General features: G+C 53.3%; 1 protein-coding gene across 2 annotated transcripts in view; it reads left to right on the top strand.

Annotated features, from left to right (window-relative positions):
* The first annotated feature begins 352 nt into the window (after positions 1-352).
* Positions 353-14,175, top strand: part of P4HTM (prolyl 4-hydroxylase, transmembrane) — a 19,142-nt gene continuing 5,319 nt past the window's right edge. Inside the window, exons 1-3 of one of the 2 annotated variants that reach the window (XM_025376418.1) lie at positions 353-1,266; positions 1,489-1,570; positions 13,038-13,228. In XM_025376418.1, coding sequence (XP_025232203.1) covers positions 940-1,266; positions 1,489-1,570; positions 13,038-13,228 — 600 coding nt within the window. In that variant the 5' untranslated portion in view covers positions 353-939. The remainder of the gene's footprint in view (positions 1,267-1,488; positions 1,571-13,037; positions 13,229-14,175) is intronic. The other variant, XM_025376419.1, reaches the window with a different exon arrangement.

Here is a 14,175-nt window from a genome sequence, read left to right as displayed (position 1 = left end):
AGTCCACCTCAGGGAGTGGGGTCAGCGTCTGCCCTGAGGGCGTGTAGTAATCTCTTCCTGAGGATAACCAGCTCTCGAAGAGCAGGGATTCCTTGGCACTTGACCACTGGTAGGTATGTCTTCCCCCCACCCCGTTTTTGGTGATAATCTGTTTAGTTTTTCTCTGAGGTAATGGTGTCTCGGTTGTGGAAGAGTCCCTTCCCGCCTCTTCACACGTGCCAGCTTTGATGCAAGGAGTGTTTCATACACCTGAGCACTGGCTCATTCCTGCGGGTTGCCATGGGGGGCTCACCTTCCTGATGCCAGGGCTCCTCCAGGATGCACTCTCTGACTGCCTATGCAACCCTGCACATCAGGCAGCTTCTTCCTAAGGCCTGCCTCACTCCGGCAGGACTCCCCGGGAGATCCGGACCGACCGCCAAACCGAGCTCCAAGAACGCTTGCAAGGAGACTGTGGGTCCTACCCTATCGCCGCTTACGCAGTACCGGCCTCCGTGGCGCCCCCAAATGCCGCACTGTTGAGTCATCCCAGTGCTGCCTCCTCCGCCCTGCGCTCCCCAGCCCCGCTCCTGGAGTCAGAAGATGCAGACGATACTGTTCCCGGAGGCAAGAGGGCGTCTTCACGCAGGCACCAAGAAGCTCCCAGTAGTGTATGCCTTAATGGTGCCGCTCTTGTCTGCGTCTACACTTGGGGCCTTGGCTTCTGACTTGGGGAGTGTACAGCTCTGCCCGACAACAACCCAGCTTGGAAAGAGAAGCTTAAGGCGCAGGGAGGCCGAGCCCCGCGCGGACACAAGCGGCTCCGGGCGGGCTCAGCACCCCCAGGCACCGTCTCCTAGTTACCGCGGCGCTCGCGGGCCTGGCGGCCGTTGTCCGGGCGACTGCGCAGCGCGGGCACCCCGCGGCTCCTCCCCTTGAGGCGCGCGCGACCTGGGTGCCATGGCGGCGGCGGCGGTGACAGGGGAGGCCTCGAGGCCGCAGTGGGCGCCGCCAGACCACTGCAAGGCGCAGGCGGCGGCTGGGCTGGGCGACAGCGAGGACGCACCAGTGCGGCCGCTGTGCAAGCCCCGTGGCATCTGCTCGCGCGCCTACTTCCTGGTGCTGATGGTGTTCGTGCATCTGTACCTGGGTAACGTGCTGGCGCTGCTGCTCTTCGTGCACTACAGCAATGGCGACGAAAGCAGCGATCCCGGGCCCCAGCACCGCGCCCAGGGCCCCGGGCCCGAGCCCACCTTAGGTCCCCTCACCCGGCTGGAGGGCATCAAGGTGAGGACCTCCCCGCCCCGCCGCGCTCCAGGCCCTGCACGGCTGAGCCCGAAAGGACCGGCACTCAACCCGGGTCCCCACACTGCCCCCGGCGCTGCTCTGCGTCGGTCCCGCGCGCTCCCACTCACGCGTCTGCTGTCGCGCTCCGGGCCGGGGTGACTTGGCCCTTCTTGGGCAGCGCGGTCTGGCGACCCAGCTGCCCGCTGTGCGCCTTTCCCTTAGGTGGGGCACGAACGTAAGGTCCAGCTGGTCACCGACAGGGATCACTTCATCCGAACCCTCAGCCTCAAGCCGCTGCTCTTCGGTAAGTCCGCCAGATACTCCTGGGAAGGGCCAGGGTCTGCGGTTTGGTGGCCACCTTGAGGCTCATTGTGACCACGTGACCTCTATTTTGAAAATGGCTGCTTCAAAGCAGCCCTTCCAGAGGATTACCAAAGTGAAGGACCTTCCCCGTCCTCGCAATAGGGTAACACTCCCTCTTATCCCTACTCCCTGCAGTCCATTATTCCATCACAGGGCTGGCAGAGTGAGCCTGAGGCTGGTGTCTAAACATTTCATTGCAGCTGTCTTCCGTGCCACCATTAATTGTCACCTTCTAGAACTAGGGGGAAGGTGGGAGACTGATAACCAGCTTTCTGCCGACCTCAGGACCTCTGGGGAAAATCCCACTGCCCAAGTGGGCCTTGTGGTCTGATGAGAAGCAGGCTGTCCAAATGTAGATAAACTGGTGCCCCCCCACCAGCCTCCTCCACCGGAGCACCAGTCAGAGGCTCAGCTTTTGCTGCCAGAGCTCTGAGATTCTTCTTACCGTGAAGTCTTTGTTCAGCCATCATGGGCAAAGCCTTCTAGGGTGACTTCACTTGGAGCCACAACATAGCTCATTGTTTCTGAGCTCGTTATGTGCTTGCCTTCGTATGATTATTTCATTTAATTCCTGCAACCCCTCTGTGATGTGGGTGTAGATCCTACCCTCAGACCAGTGGGGGAGAAAGTTAGGCACAGAGAGCTGCTGTGGCTTGACCAGGCTGACACGGTTACTTTAGTGGTGAAGCTAGGATTAGAACCCACATAGCCTGCCTCTAAGGCCTGCGCAGCAAAGCCACAGTGAGAGCTGTGAAGACCCCAGAGTCCTTCAAAGGCCACCAGTGTCAACAAGATGGGGACCCCTAGTCCCATGGACCTTGTCCAGGGTGTTTGTACAGCCCAGCCCTGGGTACCTGGCCTCCGTGACAAACATATTTGCAAACCCAGGGCCATTCCTGCCTGCGGGGGAATGGAATGGGTTAGGAGCTGGGGCCAAAGTAGAACATTTGAGCACATGTCATTACCTCCAAGCAGAGAGTCCTGGTTGGGGATTATGCCTAGACCTGTCAGAATGATGTCATACGCATGCTGTTTATAGGGAAATAGATTATGCTGTCAGTCCTGTTGTGGGAGGGGCATCCAAAGGTGGTGGTTGTTATTACTGTTACTATTGAATAAAGTTGAAATCTGTGCCAGGCACTATTTTAGGTGCTGGGAACACAGCATTGAACTAAATATAAACAATGAAACAAAACCCTGAAGCTGACATTCAAATGAAGAGGAAACAGACAAAAAAATATATACATTGGTGTTTCAGATGGTGATATGTGATTGCAAACAAGTAAGGCAGATTTTTTTTCTTTTTTCCTTTTGCCAACATAAAATACCTGACAGGGCTGGGCGCGGTGACTCATGCCTATAATCCCAGCACTTTGGGAGGCTGAGGCAGGCGGATCACTTCAGGTCAGGAATTCAAGGCCAGCCTGACCAACATGGTGAAACCTCATCTCTACTAAAAATACAAAAATTAGCCGGGTGTCATGGCGGACACCTGTATCCCAGCTGTTTGGGAGGCTGACTCATGAGAATTACTTGAACCCAGGAGGCAGAGGTTGCAGTGAGTCAACATTGCACCACTGCACTCCAGCCTAGGCAACAGAGAGAGACCCCTGTCTCAAAAAAAAAAAAAAAAAAAAAAAAGACAAAAAGAAAATAGCAGACAGTAAGGCAGAAGTTCAGCTGGGATTGGAACTCTTTTTTTTTTTTTTAGACAGAGTTTCTCTCTTGTTGTCCAGGCTGGAGTGCAATGGTATGATCTCAGCTCACTGCAACCTCCGCCTCCCGGGTTCAAGCGATTCTCCTGCCTCAGCCTCCCAAGTAGCTGGGATTACAGGCATGTGCCACCATGTCCGGCTAATTTTTTGCATTTTTAGTAGAGATGGGCTTTCACCATGTTAGCCAGGATGGTCTCCATCTCCTGACCTCAGGTGATCCACCCGCCTCGGCCTCCCAAAGTGCTGGGATTACAGGTTAGAACCACCGTGTCTAGCTGGAACCCTTAATAAAGTAGCCAAGGTGGACCTGCCTGAGAAAAATATTTGAGCAAGGCCGGGCTCGGTGGCTCACGCCTGTAATCCCAGCACTTTGGGAGGCCGAGGCGGGTGGATCACCTGAGGTCAGGAGTTCAAGACCAGCCTGACTAACATGCAGGAATTCCATCTACTAAAAATACAAAATTAGCAGGGAGTGGTGGCACATGCCTGTAATCCCAACTACTTGGGAGGCTGAGGCAGAAGAATTGCTTGAACCTGGGAGGCAGAGGTTGTGGTGAGCCAAGATTGTGCCATTGCACTCCAGCCTGGGTAACAAGAATGAAACTCCATCTCAAAAAAAAAAAAAAAAATTTGAGCAAAGACTTGTGGGAAGTATAAGATAACTGTCAGGAAAGAGGGGTCCAGGAAAGGGACTAATACTCACCCCATTACTACTACACTACTATGAACAGACACATCTGAGGAGGCAGTGTTTTCTCTCAGTAGCCTTCCTGGGATCTGTATATATCTAATTCATATTCATGTTAGGTTAAGTGAGCCACGAAGCCAAAGTCTCCCTAATAAGCAGCTTGTCCTGTAAGGCAGAGAATGAGCCCGGCTTGGTGGTTCATGCTTGTAATCCCAGCACTTTGGGAGGCTGAGGCGGGTGGATCACTTGAGGTCAGGAGTTCAAAACCAGCCTGACCAACATGGTGAAACCCCGTCTCGACTAAAAATACAAAAATTAGCTGGGCATGGTGTCAGATGCCTGTAATCCCAGCTACTCGAGAGGCTGAGGCAGGAGAATCACTTGAACCTGGGAGGTGGAGGTTGCAGTGAGCCAAGATCATGCCACTGTACTCCAGCCTGGGTGACAGTGAGACTCCATCACAGAAAAAAAAAAAAAAAAAAAAAAAAAAAGGCATAGAATGAGAAACCCAGATCTGAAGTCACCAAGAGCAAACTACAAAAAGCAGAGGAAATTTGACAAAAGGTAAACTGGTTCTGGTTAAGCCATCAGATGGATCTCTGTTTCTGCAGACAAATTTCAAAAGGCATAACCAAGAGATTGTAATCAGTGATTACAAGAAGTCCAGATGTGGCTGGGCACGGTGGCTCAAGCCTGTAATCCCAGCACTTTGGGAGGCCGAGATGGGTGGATCATGAGGTCAGGAGATCGAGAGTATCCTGGCTAATACGGTGAAACCCCGTCTCTACTAAAAAATAAAAAATAAAAAAAACTAGCCGGGCGAGGTGGCGGGCGCCTGTAGTCCCAGCTACTCGGGAGGCTGAGGCAGGAGAATGGCGTAAACCCGGGAGGCGGAGCTTGCAGTGAGCTGAGATCCGGCCACTGCACTCCAGCCTGGGCGACAGAGCGAGACTCCGTCTCAAAAAAAAATAAAAATAAAAAATAAAAAAGAAGTCCAGATGTGTGAGAAGGGAGAGGGTGGTCATGGTGGGGCAGTTCCTCAATACTGTGGTATTGGATGACTACAAAAAAGGATGCCTCATCCCCAGCAGCAGCAGTGTCTGTCTTCTGGGCCTGCCTGTCCCTCTGTCCATTGGTCTGCTACCCAGTCATTCTAAATGGTCAAGCAGGGCCCGAGAAGAGTGGGCCTGCTATAGATTCTGCCCCCTCTGCCATGCTGTTCTTGGATCTAAACCTGTGATCTGCCAGCCTCAGGGACCCAAGATACCTGGGATCGAAGAGTGGATGCTCAAGATGTGAGTTGGGGCAAGGGAACTGGGGTCCATCCTAAGGTGCCTCCATCTCTGTAGAAGGGAACCCTAGCACTTCTCAGGGAAGACCCCATGCAACCCCCAGTCTCTCTCCTTGAGAAATATTTCCTGTTTCCCACCCCTGTTCCTAAAGACACTTGGCAACTGGGACCTGGGCCACAAAAGGCCCAAACTGAGCTCCTGGCAAATACCTCCATGACTGGTAGGTCATTTTCCCTTGGTAGGGAAATAAAGGATTTGGAATATTGGGTGTCAGCTGAGGGCACCATCTTGTTCAGAAGAGAAGTGCTCCATTTCCAAACCATTGCCACCTCTCTGGGGACATTGCTTTCTTACATGTGGCCTACTTCTCCCGCCATCCTGCCCCACTCCACACTGATTCTGTCATAGCAGGTCAGATCTCATCGCTCCCTTTGTTTTGTTTTTGTTTTGAGACGGAATTTCACTTTTGTCGCCCAGGCTGGAGTGCAGTGGTACCATCTTGGCTCACTGTAACCTCTGTCTCCCAGGTTCCAGTGATTCTCCTGCCTCAACTTTCCAAATAGCTGGAACTACAGGCACCCACCACGCCCGGCTAATTTTTTGTATTTTTAGTAGAGACAAGATTTCACCATGTTGGCCAGGCTGGTCTCAAACTCCTGACCTCAGGTGATCCGCCCACCTCGGCCTCCCAATTACAGACGTGAGCCACTGTGCCCAGCAGCTCATCACTCTCTTAAAAGTCTCCAACATTTTCCATTTCACTTCTAAGTCTCATTTGATGCCTGAAAGCCCTCTCGCCTCTTTTTTTTTTTTGAGACAGAGTCTTGCTCTGTCGCCCAGGCTGGAGTGCGGTGGCGCGATCTCAGCTCACTGCAAGTTCCTCCTTCCGGGTTACGCCATTCTCCTGCCTCAGCCTCCCAAGTAGCTGGGACTACAGGCACCCGCCACCACGCCCGGCTAATTTTTTGTATTTTTAGTAGAGATGGGGTTTCACCGTGTTAGCCAGGATGGTCTCCATCTCCTGACCTCATGATCCGCCCACCTCAGCCTCCCAGAGTGCTGGGATTACAGGCGTGAGCCACCGCGCCTGGCTGCCCTCTCGCCTCTTAGATGCATCTCCTGCCCCCAACCCCAACTCCATTTACTCCCTGCTGATCCTAAGACACCATAAGCTCACTGCTGCTTCAGGGCCTTTGTACGTACTGTTCCCTCACTAAAAGGCTTAGACCTGGCTCTTCCCACAGAGAGTGCCTTCAGCTCCAGCAGACCTCTGCTCACACATTCCATCCTCAGAGACCTCTTGTCCTCAAACCCATCTTACAATGTTCCCAGGCACCCTGTTGCATCAACCTGCTGGGTTTTGTTCTCAAATGCTTAGGACTGCTGGAAACTATTTTCTGTATTTATTTGTGTCATTTGTGCCTCTGCCCACAAAGGTGAGCTGCATATGTAAGAGGATTGATTTGTCCCAGCTATGTGTCCAATGGCCAGAGTTGTATCTCCCGCTGATTTTTTTTTTTTTTTTTTTTTTTTCTGAGATGCAGTCTCACTCTGTTGCCCAGGCTGGAGTATGGTGGTGTGATCTCGGCTCACTGCAACCTCCACCTCCTGGGCTCAAGCCATTCTCCTCCTGCATGAGCCTCCTGAGTAGCTGAAATTACAGGCGCCCACCACCATGCCCAGCTAATTTTTGTATTTTTATCAGAGACAGGGTTTCACCATGTTGGCCAGGCTGGTCCTGACCTCAAGTGATCCTCCCACCTCGACCTCCCAAAGTGCTGGGATTACAGGCGTAAGCCACCGCGGCCAGCCTCCCGCTAATCCTTGGCTGGCTGGAGGAGTTCACTGGGTGCTCTCAACCCAGTCCAGCATCTGCCTGCTGGCTTAAAGCATCCTCCACATACCCTTCTGACTTGGCACCCTCTTCAAAGGCAGCAGGGGATACTACCAGTGGCCAGCAAGAGTTTTCTTTCTTTTTTTTTTTTTTTTTGAGATGGAGTCTTGCTCTGTCGCCCAGGTTGGAGTGCAGTGGTGCAATCTCGGCTCACTGCAAGCTCCACCTCCCAGGTTCACGCCATTCTCCTGCCTCAGCCTCCCGAGTAGCTGGGACTACAGGCGCCCACCACCACGCCTGGCTAATTTTTTTTGTATTTTTTTAGTAGAGACAGGGTTTCACTGTGTTAGCCAGGATGGTCTCGATCTTCTGACCTCATGACCCGCCCGCCTCGGCCTCACAAAGTGCTGAGATTACAGGTGTGAGCCACCGTGCCCGATCGCCAGCAAGAGTTTTAATCCATTTTTCTTAACGATTTGAGGTAAATGAATAATTGCTACCAGTATACAAAACAATTTATTTTAAAATCATGACTGCTTTATCATAGGATTTCTAAATGTATTCTTTTTCAGCTTAAGAAAACCATTAGGCAGCTACATCAGACTGTGGTGTTCATGATAAACACTGGAAGCCCAAAAGTAGAGAAAGAATTTTAGTGTGCCTATCAGTTCAAGGTTGCTTTTTTTTTTTTTTTTTTTTTTTGAGATGAGTCTCTCTCTATCGCCAGGCTGGAGTGCAGTGTGGTGCCATCTCAGCCCGCTGCAACCTCCACCTCCCGCGTTCAAGCAATTCTCCTGCCTTAGCCTCCCAAGTAGCTGGGACTACAGGTGCGTACCATCTCAACTTACTGCAACCTCCGCCTCCTGGGTTCAAGTGATTCTTCTGCCTCACCCTTCCAAATAGCTGGAACTACAGGCACCCGCCACCACACCCAGCTAATTTTTGTATTTTTAGTAGAGATGGGTTTTCACCATGTTGGCCAGGATGGACTCAATCTCTTGAGCTCGTGATCCGCCTGCCTCAGCCTTCCAAAGTGCTGGGATTACAGGCGTGAGCTATTGCTCCTGGCTAGTTCAAGTTTTTAAGGAATTAAGCTCAGGCTTCTGCATTGCCACACACACCCCTGCTTTTTCATAGGCCTGCTGCTTGACAAAGCTACGGACCCAGTAAAGATTAATCAGGTATAATTGAGTCTGTCCGGGGTTTGACAAACAGCATCATGACCAAGGTGAGCATAGCCCAAGGCTATGTCACTGCCCAGAGACTCAGCTTGGGGTTCTGAGGCACATGGCCAGTAGTAGCAGGTCACTAGCCAGGCTGTCATCCTGGGCCTGGGAAGGACAGAAGGTGGTTTTCCCTACCCAGCATACACAGCTGCCAGGGAGCCTGTCTGACCTCTTGGCCGGACAGAGGACTACCTGCTCAAGAAGCAGTCCCTAGCTGTGTCCATGGAAGGTGTACTTCCACCCTGTTTGAGACTTGTGCCTCTCTGGATTCTGGTTTGTAAATCTCCTTGGGAGGCAGCAGAAAGAGGGTTGTATGTGTTTCCATGGGAGCACACACAATTTGCATGACCACTGCAGAGGCCATGGCTACAAAGTCCCAGGCTCTCCCTGGCAAGGTTAGCTAGCCCCTATTCTTGGCACTGGTGAGGGTGCCAATGGCGCACAGCCAGCCGAAAATTTTGGTGGCCCTGGCTCCAGGCAAAGGCCGTCGTTACCAAGAGCCAGCAGCCCTCCATCTTCCCACTCAACACATAGGTCCCTGTGTGCCTTCCTTGGAAAAGAATGTACACGCATGTGACATCCAGCTGCAGCCACTGTTGCAGGGTGGGCTGCAGCTCTGCAGGGGGCAGTGGTCCTGTCTTCAGCACCTCTAGTCTGGAGTACAGGTCGCAGTCCCAGGGGCCAGAGGAAGTACTGTTGTGCCTGGAGAACCTGACCTTCACTGCTGAGTGGGAACAGAGGGGCTGGTGAGGAGATGGGCCTCTAGGAGTCCTCCCTAAACCCCCAAGAGTGTTTAATCCACCAGTCCCCTCCACCTGGTCTTGTCTGATGCTCTGCCCTTAGAATCAGGCTCTTAGGATGCCACCTTCCTCAGCAGAATTTTTGGCTTCGTTTTGTTGTTTTAGCAATGTCCTATGCTTGTAAAGGAATTTTTTCTTTTCGTTGTAACCAGGCATAGCATTTGGGTATTCCCTCTTACATTGCCTCAGCACCGAGCCAGGAGCTGCATTGGAGGCACTTGGAAGAGGTGTGTAAAGCTACAGGCCCAGGACTCATCAAAGTCACTGGTGCAGAGAGTGCCCAGGACCTCCTTGGAGGAGCCTGCATCCTGCAACTTGCAGTCCCTGCAGCTGGCACGCAGTGCTGGGAAGAGGGGCAGGGCGAGGCACCTGTGGTTGTGGTTGGGGTGGAGTGAGGAGGGAGTGGAGGGGGCTGATCCCTCCCACTTTTCCCTCTTTTTTACCCTTTTTGAGAGGGATGCCTGCTGTAGGTGACATTGAGTACAGTTTACTTGATCCCCTGGGGAATCATTTGAAAGGGGTGGGGCAGAGCAAGGTGGAGACCAGCCATGTGCAGACTCACATGGGCAGTCCAGGCGGGAGCTGTTGTTGGCCACGGCAGTGATGCAGAGATCATGGCCCAAGGGGAAGCGTCCACAGCGCAGGATGGCTGGCCAGGGGTAGCCGTAGCAGGCCATGATGGGCTCGCAGCTGACCTGCATGGCCTCGCACAGGCTGTGGGAGGGGTAGATGACCCTTTGGGGGAAAGGGTTGGGGGCTGCACTGCCACAGGCTGGGCACCCAGATCATCTGGAACCTCTCCATGTTCCTACCCCTGTCTAGTGGCCTGGAATTCTCTGGTTGCTGGGCAACGACACTGGTCGCCTAGCAACAGCCCTGTAGCCTGGCTTTCCCACTTTCCCCACATCTCAGTCCTCAGCTCTGCCTCTTCACTCCCAGTGCTTCTGTCTTATCTCCTCCGCCTCCTCCCACTCAAGTGTCTTGCCAGCTTTCCAGTGCACCTCGCCCTCCAGTTCTGTGGCCATCCAGTGTCTGCGAGAGGCAGCCTGCACCTTGGGCCTTTACTCTCCATCTTAAAGTGAGGAAGCAGGGCCCTCCCTCTTGTCCTGAAAGGCCTTCAGGGCACCGCAGCCAGGGCTGGGGTTGGCAAACAGTACAAGGCCTTGATCCTGAGTTCTGCTGACATGGCCACCCAGAGGCTCTGGGAGGGAACTGTTGTTCACAGGATAGGTTAGGCTGGGGAAGAGGAAACAGCCTTGGGATCTCTGGACTCTCTGGGAGAAAAGGCCACCAAAAGGGCCTCTGCTCCATCTCTTGCCAGGGTCTCTTTGGACAGACAGAGCTTCCACACCTCAATGGAGAGGAGGTCCCAGCCCATCTGCCCCCAACCCCCAGCCTGAAGTGACTTGTCCACCTGCCCTGTCTTGACATTCAAGAGCCCTTGACCACCATTGGTGGTCTCCTGCCTAAGGGCACCTGGTTCCCTCTGTCTGGAACACTCTAATAAAACGATCCATTATCCTCCCTGTCCCTGTCAGTGCCCAGCCCTGATAGGTGCTCAGCAAGGATTACTGAAGACCTGAGTCACCAGAGCAGGGCCCTGAGGGAGCCCTCCAGGGTCATGCACCTGAAAGCCCCTGTCCTACCTGTCAAGGCATACAGGGGCAAAGAGCAGAGGAAGAGGCAGGCATCGGTGTGGCACTCCCGGGCAAGCAGGGGCAGCCAGCTGACCAACTGCTGGATGGCCTCAGCTGCTGTGTCGTGGTCCAGCAAGTTGAGCAGCAGCATCTGTATAGCCAATATCGTGGCATAGGGCCATGGCTTGGGGAATGGGCATGCACCTCATGCAGCCCCAGGGAGCCCCTGACCCTGCCTTCACCCCACAGCATCACCAGCGTTACCAGCAGCCACAGCCCTCGCTTCATCACTGCCTTCTGTGCCTTGGTCTTAATGAACTGAGGTTGAGGGTTTTATAGGGCTATTCCTGCACCCCAGGAGCCAACAGAGGAGATCCTGCAGGGGTCTGTACAGCTCCGAGGTGCCTGGACCCACCTGGTGAGGCCCCAACATGCTGACTGGGCTGTTTGTTTTTGATTAGCACACAGCGGGGGACTGTAGAGGCTGGAGGCATCTCCACTGGGCTTGCGGATTACTGGCACCTAATAAACTGAAGAAACCTGGGCCTGTGATTCCTTTTTCTGGCTTCCTTTTTCTTTCTTTTAAAATTTTGAGTTAAGCAATCAGGAGGTGACTCTGTTGATTTGCAATTTGATCTAACCCATTGTTCCACAGGGCTGTCTCCCCTTGGATCACACCCTTTCTGGGTTTGCTGGGGTAACAGGATCATGCAGGCCACTAGTGGGGGCCTTTGTCCTATCTTCAATGTTATCACATCAGGGTCACCTGCTCCTAGTAGCTGAATCTGGTCATGAGCATGGTTTCTGGAACACAGCATGCTGGGTGGCCCGTGGCAAGGCACTTATTTCTCTGTGCTTGGGTTTCCTCTTAGATAGGACGGTTGAATTAATGGGGCCTGGCCTTCTAGGGTAAGTATAAGGATTGAGGAGTTGATATGTATGAAGTACTTAGGACAGTGCCTTGGGCAGAGTTTGTGCTACCTAAGTATTTTCTGTTGTAATTACTATTAAAAACCACTCCAGGCCAGGTGTGGTGGCTCATGCTTATAATCCCAGCATTTTTGAGCCTGAGGTGGAAGGATCGCTTGAGCCCAGGACATTGAGACCAGCCTGGGCAACATAGGGAGACTCCATCTCTACAAAAAATAATAAAATAAAATTTTAAAAGCTCCAACCCTGATGCTGAGCGGCCATTTTCCTTCCTCTTAGCAATGGCTGGACTTTGTGCTGGAAGTGTAACTGAGAGAAGCGGCAGGCCACTCTGCAGGTAGCAGTGCCGCCCTTCCTCCAATCAGCTCCTCTGTGTGCTTCTTGTCCCTCAGTGAAGTCCTCTCTCCCAGCAACAAGGGAAGGAAGCAGGGCCCATGCTCCCACTCTGGAAGTGTCTGGGGCTACCAGAATGTGGTCTCCCTAGATGTGAGGCTCAGGTTCTAGCTCCACCAAGCCACCTACCAGCTATGCCTGGTGTGCAGGCAGCCAGCCACTGAAGCCAAGCCCCAGACCTGACTAATCTTTACTCAGGGGTGTAGAAGCATAGAGTAGGCACTCAGTGAACATTTGTACCAGGGAAGGAATTGAGGAAGCAAAGGATACCCTGGGATATCTTTTCAGAGAGTAGTATCTGCCCCAAACCTGAGTAACCCTCAGTGATCTTCCAGCATTGGGCAACTCGGCCCTGGTCAGATGGCCAGCACCCATCTACGCAGGAAATTGGAGGGGAAGGCCCTTGGACTGGCCTAAAGCATTGGACGTCTTGTGCTTTTTTTATTTGAATAATGCTGAAAAGTTAAAATGAAAGCAAGAAGCAGCCACCATATCCCCATTTTAAACATTTATACCCAGTAAGAAGTAGCAATCAACCCTCTGCCCTTCAGGACCACCCTCTAGCCTTCAGGACCACCCTCTAGCCTTCAGTCCCAACCCAAAGATGGGTCAGCCCATATCCAGGTTAGCTCTGGCTCACCTCCCAGGGCTCTCCTGGAAAATGTGTGCTCTCATCATCAAGAGAGGTCCCACATTTCCAACGCCAGTCAGCCTTTGCAGGACAACTCAATCTTGACAAGTCAGAATCAAGGGGTCTGTAAAGTCCTCCATCCTCCAGACTTGGTGGCCATTGAGGGACATGCAGTACCCCAGGAACCCTGCAGGGAGGAAGGTACTAGGTGCACCGGCGCCCTGGCTCAGTCCTTGGCCTCACCCACCTCCTCTTCTGGCAGAAATCCCCGGCTTCCTGACTGATGACGAGTGTCGGCTCATCATCCATCTGGCGCAGATGAAGGGGTTACAGCGCAGCCAGATCCTGCCCACTGAAGAGTATGAAGAGGCAATGAGCACTATGCAGGTCAGCCAGCTGGACCTCTTCCAGCTGCTGGACCAGAACCGTGATGGGCACCTGCAGCTCCGCGAGGTTGGAATCCTGGGACCTGAGTAGGCTCAGGGTGGGAGTGCCCAGAATCACCTTTCTGGTGGCCAGGCCACTTGTCCAGCCCAGCCCTGGTCCCAAGAGTCAGACACCACCCAGACCTGGTCCCAAGAGTCAAATACCACCCAGACCTGCCTGGGCATACCCAGACCTGGGGGGTCCCCTTTCCCTCTAGAGAGCCCCTGGCTATGCTGGGAACCTCAGAAGGTGGCAGGAGAATCCACCTGAGGTTGATGGCATTTATATAGTTTTCAAGGGATGGACCTTCTGTAGCCTGCATTCCTTACTGTCATGGCTGGGGGCCCCACAGAACTCATGGTGGATGGGGTGGCAGCTTTGAGGTGGCCAGCAGCCTGCCTCTCTCTCTGCATACCTCTCACACACTCTACAGCCAGGCTGGAGGGCCAAGCTTCTGAGAGAAGTCTGGCAGAGTGGTGGTGGGGGCACTGCCCACACAGAACACCCCACTGAGCCTGGTCTTCCTGAGGGGCCTAGTGGTCATGCCCTAACCAGGTCTCTCCCTGGTGCCTGTTCTCCCTTCACACCCAGGACTTGGCTTTCCCCATCTCACCCGGAGCATCTGAGTGGGACACAGGCCTGTCCTTCACTCTGCTTCCACCCAACAGTGCTCTCCATGAAGGCCACAGGCCCTTAGTCCAGGAACGCAAATGGCCCTATGCCTCTTGACCCCCAGCCCCCAGCCTTCTCCTCAGATGCTCTGTACCTTTCTTTCTTTCTTTTTTTTTTTTTTTTTTTTGAGACAGAGTCTCGCTCTGTCGCCCAGGCTGGAGTGCAGTGGCGCGATCTCAGCTCACTGCAAGCTCTGCCTCCCGGGTTCACACCATTCTGCCTCAGCCACCCAAGTAGCTGGGACTACAGGCGCCCACCAACACGCCCGGCTAATTTTTTTGTATTTTTATTTTTTTTTTTTT

This window comes from Theropithecus gelada, chromosome 2, assembly GCF_003255815.1.
Source record: "Theropithecus gelada isolate Dixy chromosome 2, Tgel_1.0, whole genome shotgun sequence".
In the NCBI taxonomy this organism is placed as follows: Eukaryota; Metazoa; Chordata; class Mammalia; order Primates; family Cercopithecidae; genus Theropithecus; species Theropithecus gelada.
This window is presented reverse-complemented; position numbering and strand designations above follow the sequence as displayed.